Below are 13,330 nucleotides of genomic sequence, written 5' to 3' on the forward strand. Positions count from 1 at the left end.
AACATAACGGAGACGCGCAATGGTCCTGTCCAGCGTGCCCTCCCGTGTCTCCGCGCCGCGTGCGTCCGGCGGTGCGCGCCGCTCACAATGCGCCCCCTGTGCGAGCGTGGGCAGCAGCAGCAGCAGCCGCGGCGGCGACGACGGCGGCCGCCGCCTCCTCCGTCGCCGCCGCCACCGCCGCTCCTCGTGTGTAAGACGATGCCGGCGCACGGAGAGAGAGAGAGAAGGGAGCACGGCGTAAAGACAAAGGGTCCCCCCCCCCCTTCATAGCCTCAATGGGCAGCGAAGCAAGTGCTGGGAGAGGAGGGCTGTCCACGGAGAAAGACGCCGCTGTGTCCCACGGTCCGGGAATTTTTACCAACTTTGGGAAAAAATTGGAGCCCGACGCCGACTCTGGCAGGCGGCGCGTGGGATTGTGATGACGGTCGATGCAGCCGCGGTGACTGGAGCGGGGCGGCCTGCCCGGTTCGAACCGGGAACCCCGACAACAAGCGGCCAACGCGCTACCGCTGGGCCGCGTCACTCGGAGACAGCCGCGTGGCGGCGGTGGCGGCAGCAGCTGGTCACGTGGCGTCTCATCGAGCGCCGTGGAGGCAGCAGCGAGACTGGCTTCGCCAGGGGATGGCGGCACGGCAAAGTGCGGACGCCACCTGTTCCGCCTGTACGGGGGAAAAGAGTGTTTCCCCCTCGCACAGTCGCGTGCGGTTTTCTTTCCAGGTGCTCGCAACTAATCAATATAAACACCTATTAGTCGGCCGACACCACCTTCATGTCTAGAGGACCGCAGAGCTCGGATAATTGTTTGGTAGCGCCGGATCCTCACGGTGTGGCCGCTGCTGCGTCACGACTCCTCGCCTGTGGTTCCTCCTGGCGCCTTCGAGTCGTCATCTCTGTCTCTCTCGACGGGTACACGGCGAGTCTGGGCGACCGCCCTGGGCCCCGCGCTTTGGGGGGCCCCGCGCTTTGGGGGGCCCGCGCTTCGACGTCACGGTTGTGTTTGAAGGCGTCGGGGGGTCCCGCACACCCCCTCTACCCAAGGCCCTGGGTGCGGCGTTATGAGTTGACATCATCACCATCAGCATCGTCGTGGCCGTCGTCATCATTTCTAGATGGAGGCATCCTTCAGAAGTGGGGGGGAACGCGGCGCACGGCGACGAGCGAAGCAACGGACGGTGATCGATCGAACGCCCCCGCGGTGCGGAGACCAAAACAACAAACCGGCAGCGTTCACGTCGCCCGCAAATCACCCCCCCAGCCCCCACCGCCCCCCAGCCCCCACCACCCCCCCAGCCCCCGCCACCCCCCCAGCCCCCGCCAGGTCCAGAAACGTGAGACCCACCTGCGGCAGGAGGCCCGGCGACGGGGGAAGGGGGAGACAAATAAATAAATAATCCGCCTCGTCGGCGGCGCTCGCACGGCGAGTTTAAGGGAGCTCTGTTCGACGGCATAATACAAAATAAATAAATGCGGCAGGTGGGGGGGCAGTCGATGGCCGAGGATCAAATTGTGCCCCGGGCAAATAAAGAGCCCAGTGTTGTGACTCCACAACCACCACCACCGCAACCACCACCACCGCCGCAACCACCACCGCCACCACTACCATCACCGCCGCCACCACCGCCGCCATCACCACCGCCGCCGCCACCACCGCCGCCACCACCACCACCGCCACCGCCGCCACCACCACCACCGCTACCACCACCACCGCCACCATGAGAAGCACCGAGAGTGTACGGCTCTCCGATGCTACCCGAGTCGTAGCGAGAGTGCAACCTTCATGTGCCGTTGTGTCGAGGTCGCTGTGTGCTGCTGTTCTCTTGGTGTGGTCTGATACTGCTGCTGCTGTCTTGGTGTGGTCTGATACTGCTGCGGCTGTTGTCTTGGTGTGGTCCGATACTGCTGCTGCTGCTGATACTGCTGCTGCTGTTGTCTTGGTGTGGTCCGATACTGCTGCTGCTGCTGCTGATACTGCTGCTGCTGCTGATACTGCTGCTGTTGTTGTTGCTGCTGCCCAAGCGTGATAAATCGGACTTACTTAATTTATTACTTTTTCATATTTAGTGAGCTGCTTACCATTTTACACTCCTTTGCTGACCTGTGAAAAAGAGCTTCATAGCTCATCGGATTCCTCCTCCTGCACTCCACATCAAGATTCTGATGTAGAGCGATACACCACCTACTAAACGATTAAACTGTTTTGTATTTTACCAGCTGATGCCCACTAGCTCAACAAATGTCGAGCACAAGCAAACTCCAAATAATACATCAGCAGGCGTCGTCGGTGTCGGGATGGAACCCACGACCTCCTGCACACCAGGTGAGGTAGTCAACATCTCGTCACAATTGAGATCGCGACGATGAGTGGGACACGTGTGCGGTGTTGAGCAGGATAGAGTAACGAACCATCACCGTCAGCCATGATCACTCCACTGCTGGATGAAGACCTTCCCATACCGCCACTGACAGGCAGCAAAAGCTCGTCTTCTTCACCCCGCCACCATCACCAAAGACAAGATCCCCCATAAAGCCCTTTAATTGACTGATGGTGCTGTTAGCGAGCACCTATGCAGGCAGCTACCACAACCATCACCATCATTATTACCATTAGCACCTTCACCATCTCCACCACCATCTCCACCACCACCTCCACAACCACCACCTCCACCACTTCTACCTCCACCACTTCCACCACCTCCACCACTTCCACAACCTCCACAACCACCACAACCACCTCCACCACTTCCACCACCACCACCGCACGGTGTGCCAAGCTGGCCGCTCTGCTCCGTTTGAAGCCGGGACAAGAAAGAGCCGCAATAAATGTCACCCACGGGGGTGCGGCGAGCTCCCGGGAGGCGAGAAGTCTCCCTGTCCTGTCTCACAACCCGTCTGTGTGTCTGCCTGTATCCATACACACGTGTCTACGTGTCTGCCTATATACACACACACACACACGAGTCTGCTTGTATACACACACTTTGTGTCACACTCTTGTCTGTCTGTGTGTCTCACACTCTGTCTGTCTCTCACTCTGTGTCTCTGTGTCTCACACTCTGTCTGTGTGTCTCACACTTTGTCTCACACTGTGTCTCTCACACTCTGTGTGTCTCAAACTCTGTCTCTCTGTGTGTCTCACACTCTGTCTGTGTGTCTCACACTCTGTCTCACACTCTGTGTGTCTGTCTCACACTCTGTCTGTCTGTGTGTCTCACACTGTGTCTAACGATCTAGGTGCCGATTTCGCCGCTCCGTCTCCGCCGTAGACGTCTCCTCGCGTGCGTCCCCTCCATTGGCCGCCAACCACGACCCAATCTCTGCGGGTCCCCCATATACATGAAGATGTTATCGGCCAATTAATGAGTGTGCACGTGGTGGGAAGGGGAAACACTCCATCCCGTACAGACGGGACAGCCGCGTACACACTTGTCTGCACCGCCTTCTCCTGGCGAGCCAGGGCACGGCAGAGGTCGCAAACGGGCTTTGATTCCTTACCCGTACCCGGCCGTACCAGGGTCGCAAACGGGTACCCGTACCCGGCCGTACACGGGTAGGGTACCCGTATCGGGTACCCGATTGCGACCTCTGGGATGAAGCCATGTTGCAGGCGCGGGTGGGTTGATTCTAGGAACTTGAATTGTGAGAAGAGACAAGACGTTGGGAAATGAGTGACAAACGGTGACTCACCAGTGACTCACGGTCTACCCGTACCCGGCCGGGTACGGGTAGCCGGGTAGGGTACGGGTATCGGGTACCCGGTTGCGACCTCTGTGACACGGCTCCTCGACCCCCACGGGTAGAAGGGAGTTTCGCACCATCTGCGCGCGACCCACCAACCCTCGCCGCTGCCTCCGCTGCCGGATCACAGGCGGCCGCGTGCAGCGGCGTGGCCGCAACCACCGCCGCCGCCACCCGGCTAAACAACATCCCTCGCGCTCTGAAAAACGGTGGAGCGGATACCGACCGTACACAACTCTTCACGGCGCGTTGAGAAATATAAAATGTTTTGGTGGTAGATGGAGGAATGCCGATGGACAACGCCGTGGCTCGTTGCCAGCCGCCCCAGCGGAGTAACTCGATCCAGCGGCTCGAGCCTCCACGCGCCAGGCAGCACGAGACGACGACGAAGTGGTCGGTGCCAGGGGATGTTGTTGTCGGTGGTCGTACACGCACCGCACGCACCGCACGCACCGCACGCACCGCCCTGGCCACGAGATGATGAATAACCCGGCCCAGAGATCATCTGGAGCGCTGCTGCCTAGGCTCTCTCTGCCCGAGTGGCGGGTGGAGAGAGAGTCCCGTGTTGACACAGACTCCGTGTAAACACTCGTGAGATGCTGCAGAAGCAGGGACGGAGATCCGGAGTGAGCGAGCGCGCGGGTCGTCAGCGATTGTGTGTGTAGGTAGGTGTGTGTGTGTAGGTAGGTGTGTGAATGTGTGTGTAGGTGTGTGAATGTGTGTGTGTAGGTAGGTGTGTGAATGGGGAGCGGTGGAGTAGCGGTCAGTGCTACGCTGCGCTACGAACCCGGCGATCCGAGTTTGATTACGGCACATGGCCTATACCGGTGACTAATATCTTAACCGGTCCTGGGCTTCCCCTAGGTCGACTCAGCCTCAAATGAGTACCTGGTGCGGTGTGTAAACATTGCCACTGGGGAGCCGTGCGTGGTGCTGGCCACCCACCCTCTCGTGTGCCGTGCCGGCCTTCATAGGTGCTCGCTAACAGCACTTGCCCCAAAAGCTTGTAAAGGACATAACGTTGATCTTTGTCTTTGGACGTAAAATTGGAACGGTGGCGCAATGGTTAGCGTGCGCTGTGCCCGAGTTCGATTTCCGCTCACGACAAACAGCTGTGACGATTATCTGAGCCGGTCATAGGCCTCTCTACCCAAGGTCGACTCAGCCTTAAATGAGTACCTGGTGCGGTGTGTAAAACAAACATCAGCACTGGGGAGACAAAGGCGTCCCGGCGTGGTGCTGGCCACCCGCCCACCGCCTCGGTGTGCCGGCCTTCGTGGGTGCCGCTACTCACCCACGGCACTTGCCCCAACACTCTGTTGGAGGCTATAAGGGGGATCTTTGTCTTTAAGCGGCTACGTGCGTAGCTGCTTTACCGAGGGAAGCGGTGGCGCCGTGATGAGCGCTGCGCCGCGCTGTGAGCCCGCTCACCCGAGTCGATTCCCGCTCACGACCAGTGACCCACTGGAACCGAGGCTCGCGTATGGGGCTGGCTTGGCCCGTCTGTTTCCCCGCGTCTTCCTTTTTACGAAATGCTGAGTGGGGCTCTGAGGTTTGGGGGGTGGGATTTTCATCACTTACACAAACACCTTCGTCACTGCCGACAAGTCGACTTCATTATATATTTATATCTCTGTTCACCCCCCGCTTCAAATTCCCGATGGAATGAGGGCTGCGATTTGCCAGCAATAGCCGCCGTCTACGTGGGGGGAGAGAGAGGAGGGAGAGAGCGAGAGACGCGGGTGTTTGAACGCAGCGTGTGGCGAGGAGAGACGGGATGAACTCCTCAAGCTCTTTTGCTACTCCTGCACCCCCCGTGTTGCGGACTGTCTGGTACCAGGCACCGTGCCGCCCCAACCACCACCCCACGCTGTGTTCAACCACCACCAACACCGTGTCCAATCACAACAACCACAACCACCACCGCACTGCGTACAACCACCACTACCACCAACAACACTGCAGGACACAACAAGACACTCGCTCGTTCACCCGCTCGCCCACTCGCACATTTGCTCGCTCACTAACCCACTCGCTCACTAACCCACTCGCTCACTAACCCACTCGCTCACTAATCCACTCGCTCACTAACCCACTCGTCCACTCGCAACACTCTATCACTCACCTACTTGCACACACACGCACACTCACACCTCATTCACTCACGAGGTCACGAGGTCACAACACTTCTGCCGGCTTCTTCCCTTACACTGCCCCCACTTTGGAATTCCCTTTCCCGCCACCATCACCACCACCATCACCACCACCAACGCCACCACCACCACAATCACCACCACCATCACCACCACCAACGCCACCGCCACCACCATCACCACCACCACCATCACCACCACCCACCATCACCACCATCACCACCCATCACCACCACCATCACCACCACCACCCACCACCACCACCACCACCATCACCACCATCACCACCATCACCACCACCACCACCACCACCACCATCCCACCACCATCACCACACACCACCACCATCACCACCACCATCACCACCACCACACTCACCACCACACCACCCCACACCATCACCACCATCACCACCACCACACCACCCATCACCACCATCACCACCACCATCACCCACCATCACCACCACCATCACCACCACCATCACCACCCATCACCACCACCATCACCCCACCATCACCACCATCACCACCACCACCACCCCCACCATCACCACCATCACCACCACCCCACCACCACCATCACCACCATCACCACCACCATCACCCACCACCCACCACCACCCACCACCACCACCACCATCACCACCATCACCACCATCACCCACCACCATCACCACCATCACCACCACCATCACCCCACCATCACCACCATCACCACCACCACACCACCACCACCATCACCACCACCCACCACCACCATCACCACCATCACCCACCACACATCACCACCACCACCACCACCACCACCACCACCATCACCACCCACCACCACCACCACCACTCACCACCATCACCACCACCACCACCCCACCATCACCACCACCACCACCACCACCATCACCACCATCACCACACCACACCCACCATCACCACCACCACCACCACCATCACCACACCACCACACCACCACCACCACCACCACCACACCACCACACCACCATCACCCACCACCATCACCACCATCACCCCACCATCACCACCATCACCACCACCCACCTCCACCATCACCACCATCACCCACCACCCACCATCACCAACCACCCCACCACCACCATCACCACCACCCACCATCACCCACCATCACCACCACCCATCACCGCCACCATCACCACCATCACCACCACACCACCATCACCACCACCATCACCGCCACCATCACCACCATCACCACCACCATCACCACCATCGCCACCATCACCACCATCACCACCACCACCATCACCACCATCACCACCACCATCACCGCCACCATCACCACCATCACCACCACCATCACCGCCACCATCACCACCATCACCACCACCACCATCACCACCATCACCACCACCATCACCGCCACCATCACCACCATCACCACCACCACCATCACCACCATCACCACCACCATCACCGCCACCATCACCACCATCACCACACGCCACCGCCACCATCACCACCATCACCCCACCACCATCACCACCACCACCACCCACCCCACCATCACCACCACCACCACACCACCATCACCACCACCACCACCATCACCACCACCATCACCACCATCACCACCACCCACCACTCCCACCATCACCACCATCACCCCACCATCACCACCATCCCACCACCCACCACCACACCCCACCACCACCACCACCACCACCACCGCCACCACACCACCATCACCACCACCATCACCGCCACCATCACCACCATCACCACCACCACCATCACCACCATCACCACCACCATCACCCCCACCATCACCACCATCACCACCACCATCACCACCATCGCCACCATCACCACCATCACCACCACCACCATCACCACCATCACCACCACCATCACCGCCACCATCACCACCATCACCATCACCGCCACCATCACCACCATCACCACCACCACCATCACCACCATCACCACCACCATCACCGCCACCATCACCACCATCACCACCACCACCATCACCACCATCACCACCACCATCACCGCCACCATCACCACCATCACCAACGCCACCGCCACCATCACCACCATCACCACCACCACCATCACCACCATCACCACCACCATCACCGCCACCATCACCACCATCACCACCACCATCACCGCCACCATCACCACCATCACCACCACCACCATCACCACCATCACCACCACCATCACCGCCACCATCACCACCATCACCACCACCATCACCGCCACCATCACCACCATCACCACCACCACCATCACCACCATCACCACCACCATCACCGCCACCATCACCACCATCACCACCACCATCACCGCCACCATCACCACCATCACCACCACCACCATCACCACCACCACCATCACCACCATCACCACCACCATCACCGCCACCATCACCACCATCACCACCACCATCACCACCACCATCACCACCACCATCACCACCACCACCATCACCACCATCACCACCACCATCACCGCCACCATCACCACCATCACCACCACCATCACCACCACCATCACCACCACCATCACCACCACCACCATCACCACCATCACCGCCACCATCGCCACCATCACCACCACCATCACCACCACCACCATCACCACCATCACCACCACCATCACCACCACCATCACCACCACCATCACCACCACCATCACGCGTTTTCCCACCGATCTCCGACCTCTTTCAACAACAAAAGTTAACTTCGCTCAATCCGTCAAAACGCGTCACGCAACTTCACGGTGCTGTTCGTTGCTGGCCACTGGCCCTTGTGGACCTTCTGAGCCCCGTGCTCAGCAACTGGCGGTATAATAATAATAGTAAAATAATGTGTGATCATTCACGTCAAATCACATTCATGCAGAATGCATTTTATTTGTGACATGTAATAATGAGAGAATAAGCATCACCAACAGAGAACACACAAGACCTGCCCAAGCGTACGGATATTCCACAGGCTTTGGCACGGAACTAGGCCTGATAGCCCCCAAAAATGGGAAAGGCTGCCCCATGCCAATTAAGGCCGCGTTCTAAAGTTATTGGGGTTTATATATATAACTGCGTGAACAAAACGAAATATTCGAAATTTGTATTGAATCGAGAAGATTAATCGATTGCAGAGTGGGGGGGAGGTAGAGTGGTTACAAGCCCTCAGTGTTTGGTCGTTGCCTTGACGACGGCCAGGCCAGACCCCATCCATCTCCCTAAGAACCCGAATATGGGCAGTAAATGTCGGAGCGCATTCTTATCCCTGTGGCGTAAATTACACCGCCCGTCAGCGGGTCCATTACTCCCTTCCTCACATCACTTTTTTTTGGTCCCATTCCGTAAATATAAAGTAAGTTTAAAATAAATAAATAAACACGACCCAAAAATATTTTTCTTAAAAAAAAATCCTGCCCCGGCGAAAGATGTCTACAAAATAATTTTGGTAAAAAAAAATTTAACGGCACTAAAATGACGCTCGCCTTGAAAAATGCGTGGGCTTGAAGAAAAATAGAAACTGAAACGCAACATACCTCCCCCCCTCCCGAAAGGGTCCGTCTGCGTGCGTGAGCCGTCGACAGCGCACGTGGCCTCAAGGTGCACCGAGCCTGGCACCAGCCCCGTGGTGAGATCACCGCCCCTCGGTGGTGAACGGTGTGACAGGCGGCGCAGCGGTTAGCGCGCTGCGCTACGAAGCCGCCGACCCAGTTCGATACCCCCAACACCAGCGACTAATATCGGGATCGACACTGGGCCTCCCCTAGGTAGACTCGGCCTCAAATGAGTACCAGGTGCGGTGTGTAAACATCGTAAACCGGGGAGACAAAGGCGGCCGGGCGTGGTGCTGGAAACCGACCCACCCCCTCGTGTGCCGTGCCGGCCATAATAGGTGCTCGCTAACAGCACTTGCTGCCCCAACAGTCTGTGAAGGCTACAGGAGGGGGCGGGGGAGGGGGTGGGGTGATCTTTGTCTCGCGAGCTCAACAGATAATCACTTTTTGGGGAAAACAATTTTTATCTGATGACACAAGCGGTGTGGAAATGTGCGAGGGCGGAGGGCTCCGTCGGGACGGAACTGAAACACCGGCAGAGAAAAAAAATCGAGAGAATTCACAGGAGAGAATTCACACGAGATAATTCACACAAGAGAATTCACACGAGATAATTCACACGAGAGAAGTTTGACTTTGTTTGCTGGGAGAGGAGGAGACTGCAGTCTGACGAGGGGGAAGCGGTGACGACGAGCCAACGTCGTGCCGACGTCGTGCCGACGTCGAGCCAACGTCGTGCCGACGTCGAGCCAAAGAGGTCGGGCCAACGTTGGGCCGACTTTTCTACGTTTACTGGGCACTCGCCGCACGAGCCTGATGATTGGTAAACGCGTCTCCCGCCTGTTTGGAACACCCTCTCCGTCACTGCCAGGGCCTCGCACCTCTTTGCGTGAGCGTGATGGGTTACTCCGGGGGTTTTCTCACCGGGGTATTTCCACCGGGGTATTTCACCGGGGTTTCTCACCGGGGTATTTCCACCAGGGTTTCTCACCGGGGTATTTCCACCAGGGTTTCTCACCGGGGTTTCTCACACCGGGGTTTCTCACACCGGGGTTTCTCACACCGGGGTTTCTCACCAGGGTTTCTCACACCGGGGTTTCTCACACCGGGGTTTCTCACACCGGGGTTTCTCACACCGGGGTTTCTCACACCGGGGTTTCTCACACCGGGGTTTCTCACCAGGGTTTCTCACCAGGGTTTCTCACACCGGGGTTTCTCACACCAGGGTTTTTCACACCGGGGTTTCTCACACCGGGGTTTCTCACCAGGGTTTTTCACACCGGGGTTTCTCACACCGGGGTTTCTCACACCGGGGTTTCTCACCAGGGTTTCTCACCGGGGTTTCTCACACCGGGGTTTCTCACACCAGGGTTTCTCACACCGGGGTTTCTCACCAGGGTTTCTCACCGGGGTTTCTCACACCAGGGTTTCTCACACCGGGGTTTCTCACCGGGGTTTCTCACACCGGGGTTTCTCACACCGGGGTTTCTCACACCGGGGTTTCTCACCAGGGTTTCTCACACCGGGGTTTCTCACACCGGGTTTCTCACACCGGGGTTTCTCACAGGGTTTCTCACCAGGGTTTTTCACACCGGGGTTTCTCACACCAGGGTTTCTCACACCGGGGTTTCTCACACCGGGGTTTCTCACCAGGGTTTCTCACCGGGGTTTCTCACACCGGGGTTTCTCACACCGGGGTTTCTCACACCGGGGTTTCTCACACCGGGGTTTCTCACCAGGGTTTTTCTCACCGGGGTTTCTCACACCGGGGTTTCTCACCAGGGTTTCTCACCAGGGTTTCTCACACTGGGGTTTCTCACCAGGGTTTCTCACCGGGGTTTCTCACACCGGGGTTTCTCACACCGGGGTTTCTCACCAGGGTTTTTCTCACCGGGGTTTCTCACACCGGGGTTTCTCACCGGGGTTTCTCACACCGGGGTTTCTCACCAGGGTTTCTCACCAGGGTTTCTCACCAGGGTTTCTCACACCGGGGTTTTTCTGCGGGTTCTCTCCACGTGAAGCCAAACTCTCAATCAAGGAGCTTGGATCCTGAGTTCATATCCGGATTTCCGCCACCTGCGATTAACACCGGATTTGCACGTGGGCTGACCCAGTAAACGTGAAACGTTGACTCAACGTTGCGCTAACGTTGGGTCAACGTTGACAAGTTTAGTTGGGGGGGAAGGGGTTGTTGATTGCAATCCCGTCACCAATGACTGCACAAATAAACGCATTACGTTAACAAATGTGGTTCTGCCACCCGATTTGATCAATATTCCAACTCTTTGAATTTAAAGCCGAGGTTGGTCGTCATACTCCGCAGGGGCCAGGCGAGTGGGAGAGCGCTGCCTCCGTGTGGAGCCGCAGCGCCGCCGAAGGGACCTCAGAGGTAGCCCTGTGACACCCACTTCTGTGGGCCGCTCTAGGAACACAAATGGCCGCCGCTCAGCTCTGCACGAGTTCCGCATGGAGTCTCGCGAGATGAACACCGAGAGCAGAAGTGGGATTCAATTGGGGGGGGGGGCGGATAAATAAATATATACTGTATTTCAAATGTTTAAACGGTAAACATTCTCGATATTACTTTTGTAAAGTCCTCTGTACAACATCTCATGACCAACAAAGACAAAGATTCCCCGTATAGCCTTGAACGAACTGCTGGGGCAAGTGCTGCTAGCGAACAGCACCTACGAAGGCCAACACACGAGGGGGGTGGGTGGCCAGAACTACGCCCGGCCGCCTTTGTCTCCCCACTGGTGGCGTTTTCGCACCACACCAGGTACTCATTTCAGGCTGAGTCGACCTCGGGAAGGCCTCGGAACGGCTCAGACATTCGTCACTGATGTTGGCAGTCAGAGGGAATCGAACTTGGGGTTGCCAGGTTTGTAGCGCAGTGCGCTAACCAGTGCACCACCCCTCCCCACTTGTACACACACAAAGACCCGGGGATAGAAGGTCCCTCTGTTTTAATGTGAATCGGCTTCCTCGACATCTGGCATTGATAATGATGACGAGGCAGCTGCAGCTGCTGCTGCTGATGATGAAGTTGTTTTGCTGCTGACAATGGTCGTGTGGGTGATGGTTCCGCTGCTGCCAATGAAGCTGATCAAGCTCCTGGTGCTGATGGTGCTGATGATGATGGAGGTGTGGCTGCCGAAGCGAATGGTTGTGCTGATGTTGCTACTCATGGTTGTTGGTGGTGATGATGGCGATGATGGTGTTGATGGTGTTGATGAAGGTGTGGCTGATTATGATGCTTTCACCAGAAACCAAACATCACCATCCCTCCCCACGCCACCCCATCGCTACCCCCACGCCACCCCCATCGCTACCCCCACGCCACCCCTCCCCTGGGCAAGCTGGAGGATGAATGTTCATCCTGGGGCTGCGAGGTGCGGGATATGTCTCGTGGTCCCCACTCTGCACCCACCGTCTCTTTCAGGGGAGGTTGCCCAGGCTGCGGCTGGATACCGTGCAGGAGTAATCTTGGGGTACCGCGAGCGCCACGCTTGCGGCGTCCGTACACGCCACTGGTACGCGAGAAGCGGACGCCTCGCTAACGCAAAACACGCCAAGCCGCAACAAGCACCAACCACCCCTCGCCAACAGAAAACACGCCGATACGCAAACCCAAACAAGTGCCTCGCGCTGTGTTGACTAGAGGCTTGTGGCCTTAGTTATCTGGGGGGGTGAAGTGGGGGGCACGGGAAGCAGTGGTTTCGAGTGGGGGGCCTCTGTTCCACCAAGGCTGAGATCCACCGCTCGGCTTGCTCACTGGGGACGCCCTGAGAGCAGCGCGAACCAGACGATGAATGCGACAGCAGGCGCGCTGACAACAACATTCGTCGTCGTCGTCGTCGTTATTTACCCAGGAAAGCCTCG

General features: G+C 57.8%; 1 protein-coding gene across 3 annotated transcripts in view; it reads right to left on the minus strand.

The window, feature by feature from the left end:
- Positions 1-13,330, minus strand: part of LOC144949037 (alpha-actinin-1-like) — a 57,853-nt gene that overhangs the window by 29,726 nt on the left and 14,797 nt on the right. The window contains exon 1 of one of the 3 annotated variants that reach the window (XM_078878832.1): positions 2,404-2,622. The exons of the other annotated variants lie outside the window; for them this stretch is intronic. Within the exon in view, the coding sequence (XP_078734958.1) occupies positions 2,404-2,406 (3 nt within the window). The 5' untranslated portion in view covers positions 2,407-2,622. Of the gene's footprint in view, positions 1-2,403; positions 2,623-13,330 lie in introns of those variants that run through there. 3 annotated transcript variants of the gene reach the window in all.

Source organism: Lampetra fluviatilis, chromosome 52 (assembly GCF_964198595.1).
Source record: "Lampetra fluviatilis chromosome 52, kcLamFluv1.1, whole genome shotgun sequence".
Classification (NCBI taxonomy): domain Eukaryota; kingdom Metazoa; phylum Chordata; class Hyperoartia; order Petromyzontiformes; family Petromyzontidae; genus Lampetra; species Lampetra fluviatilis.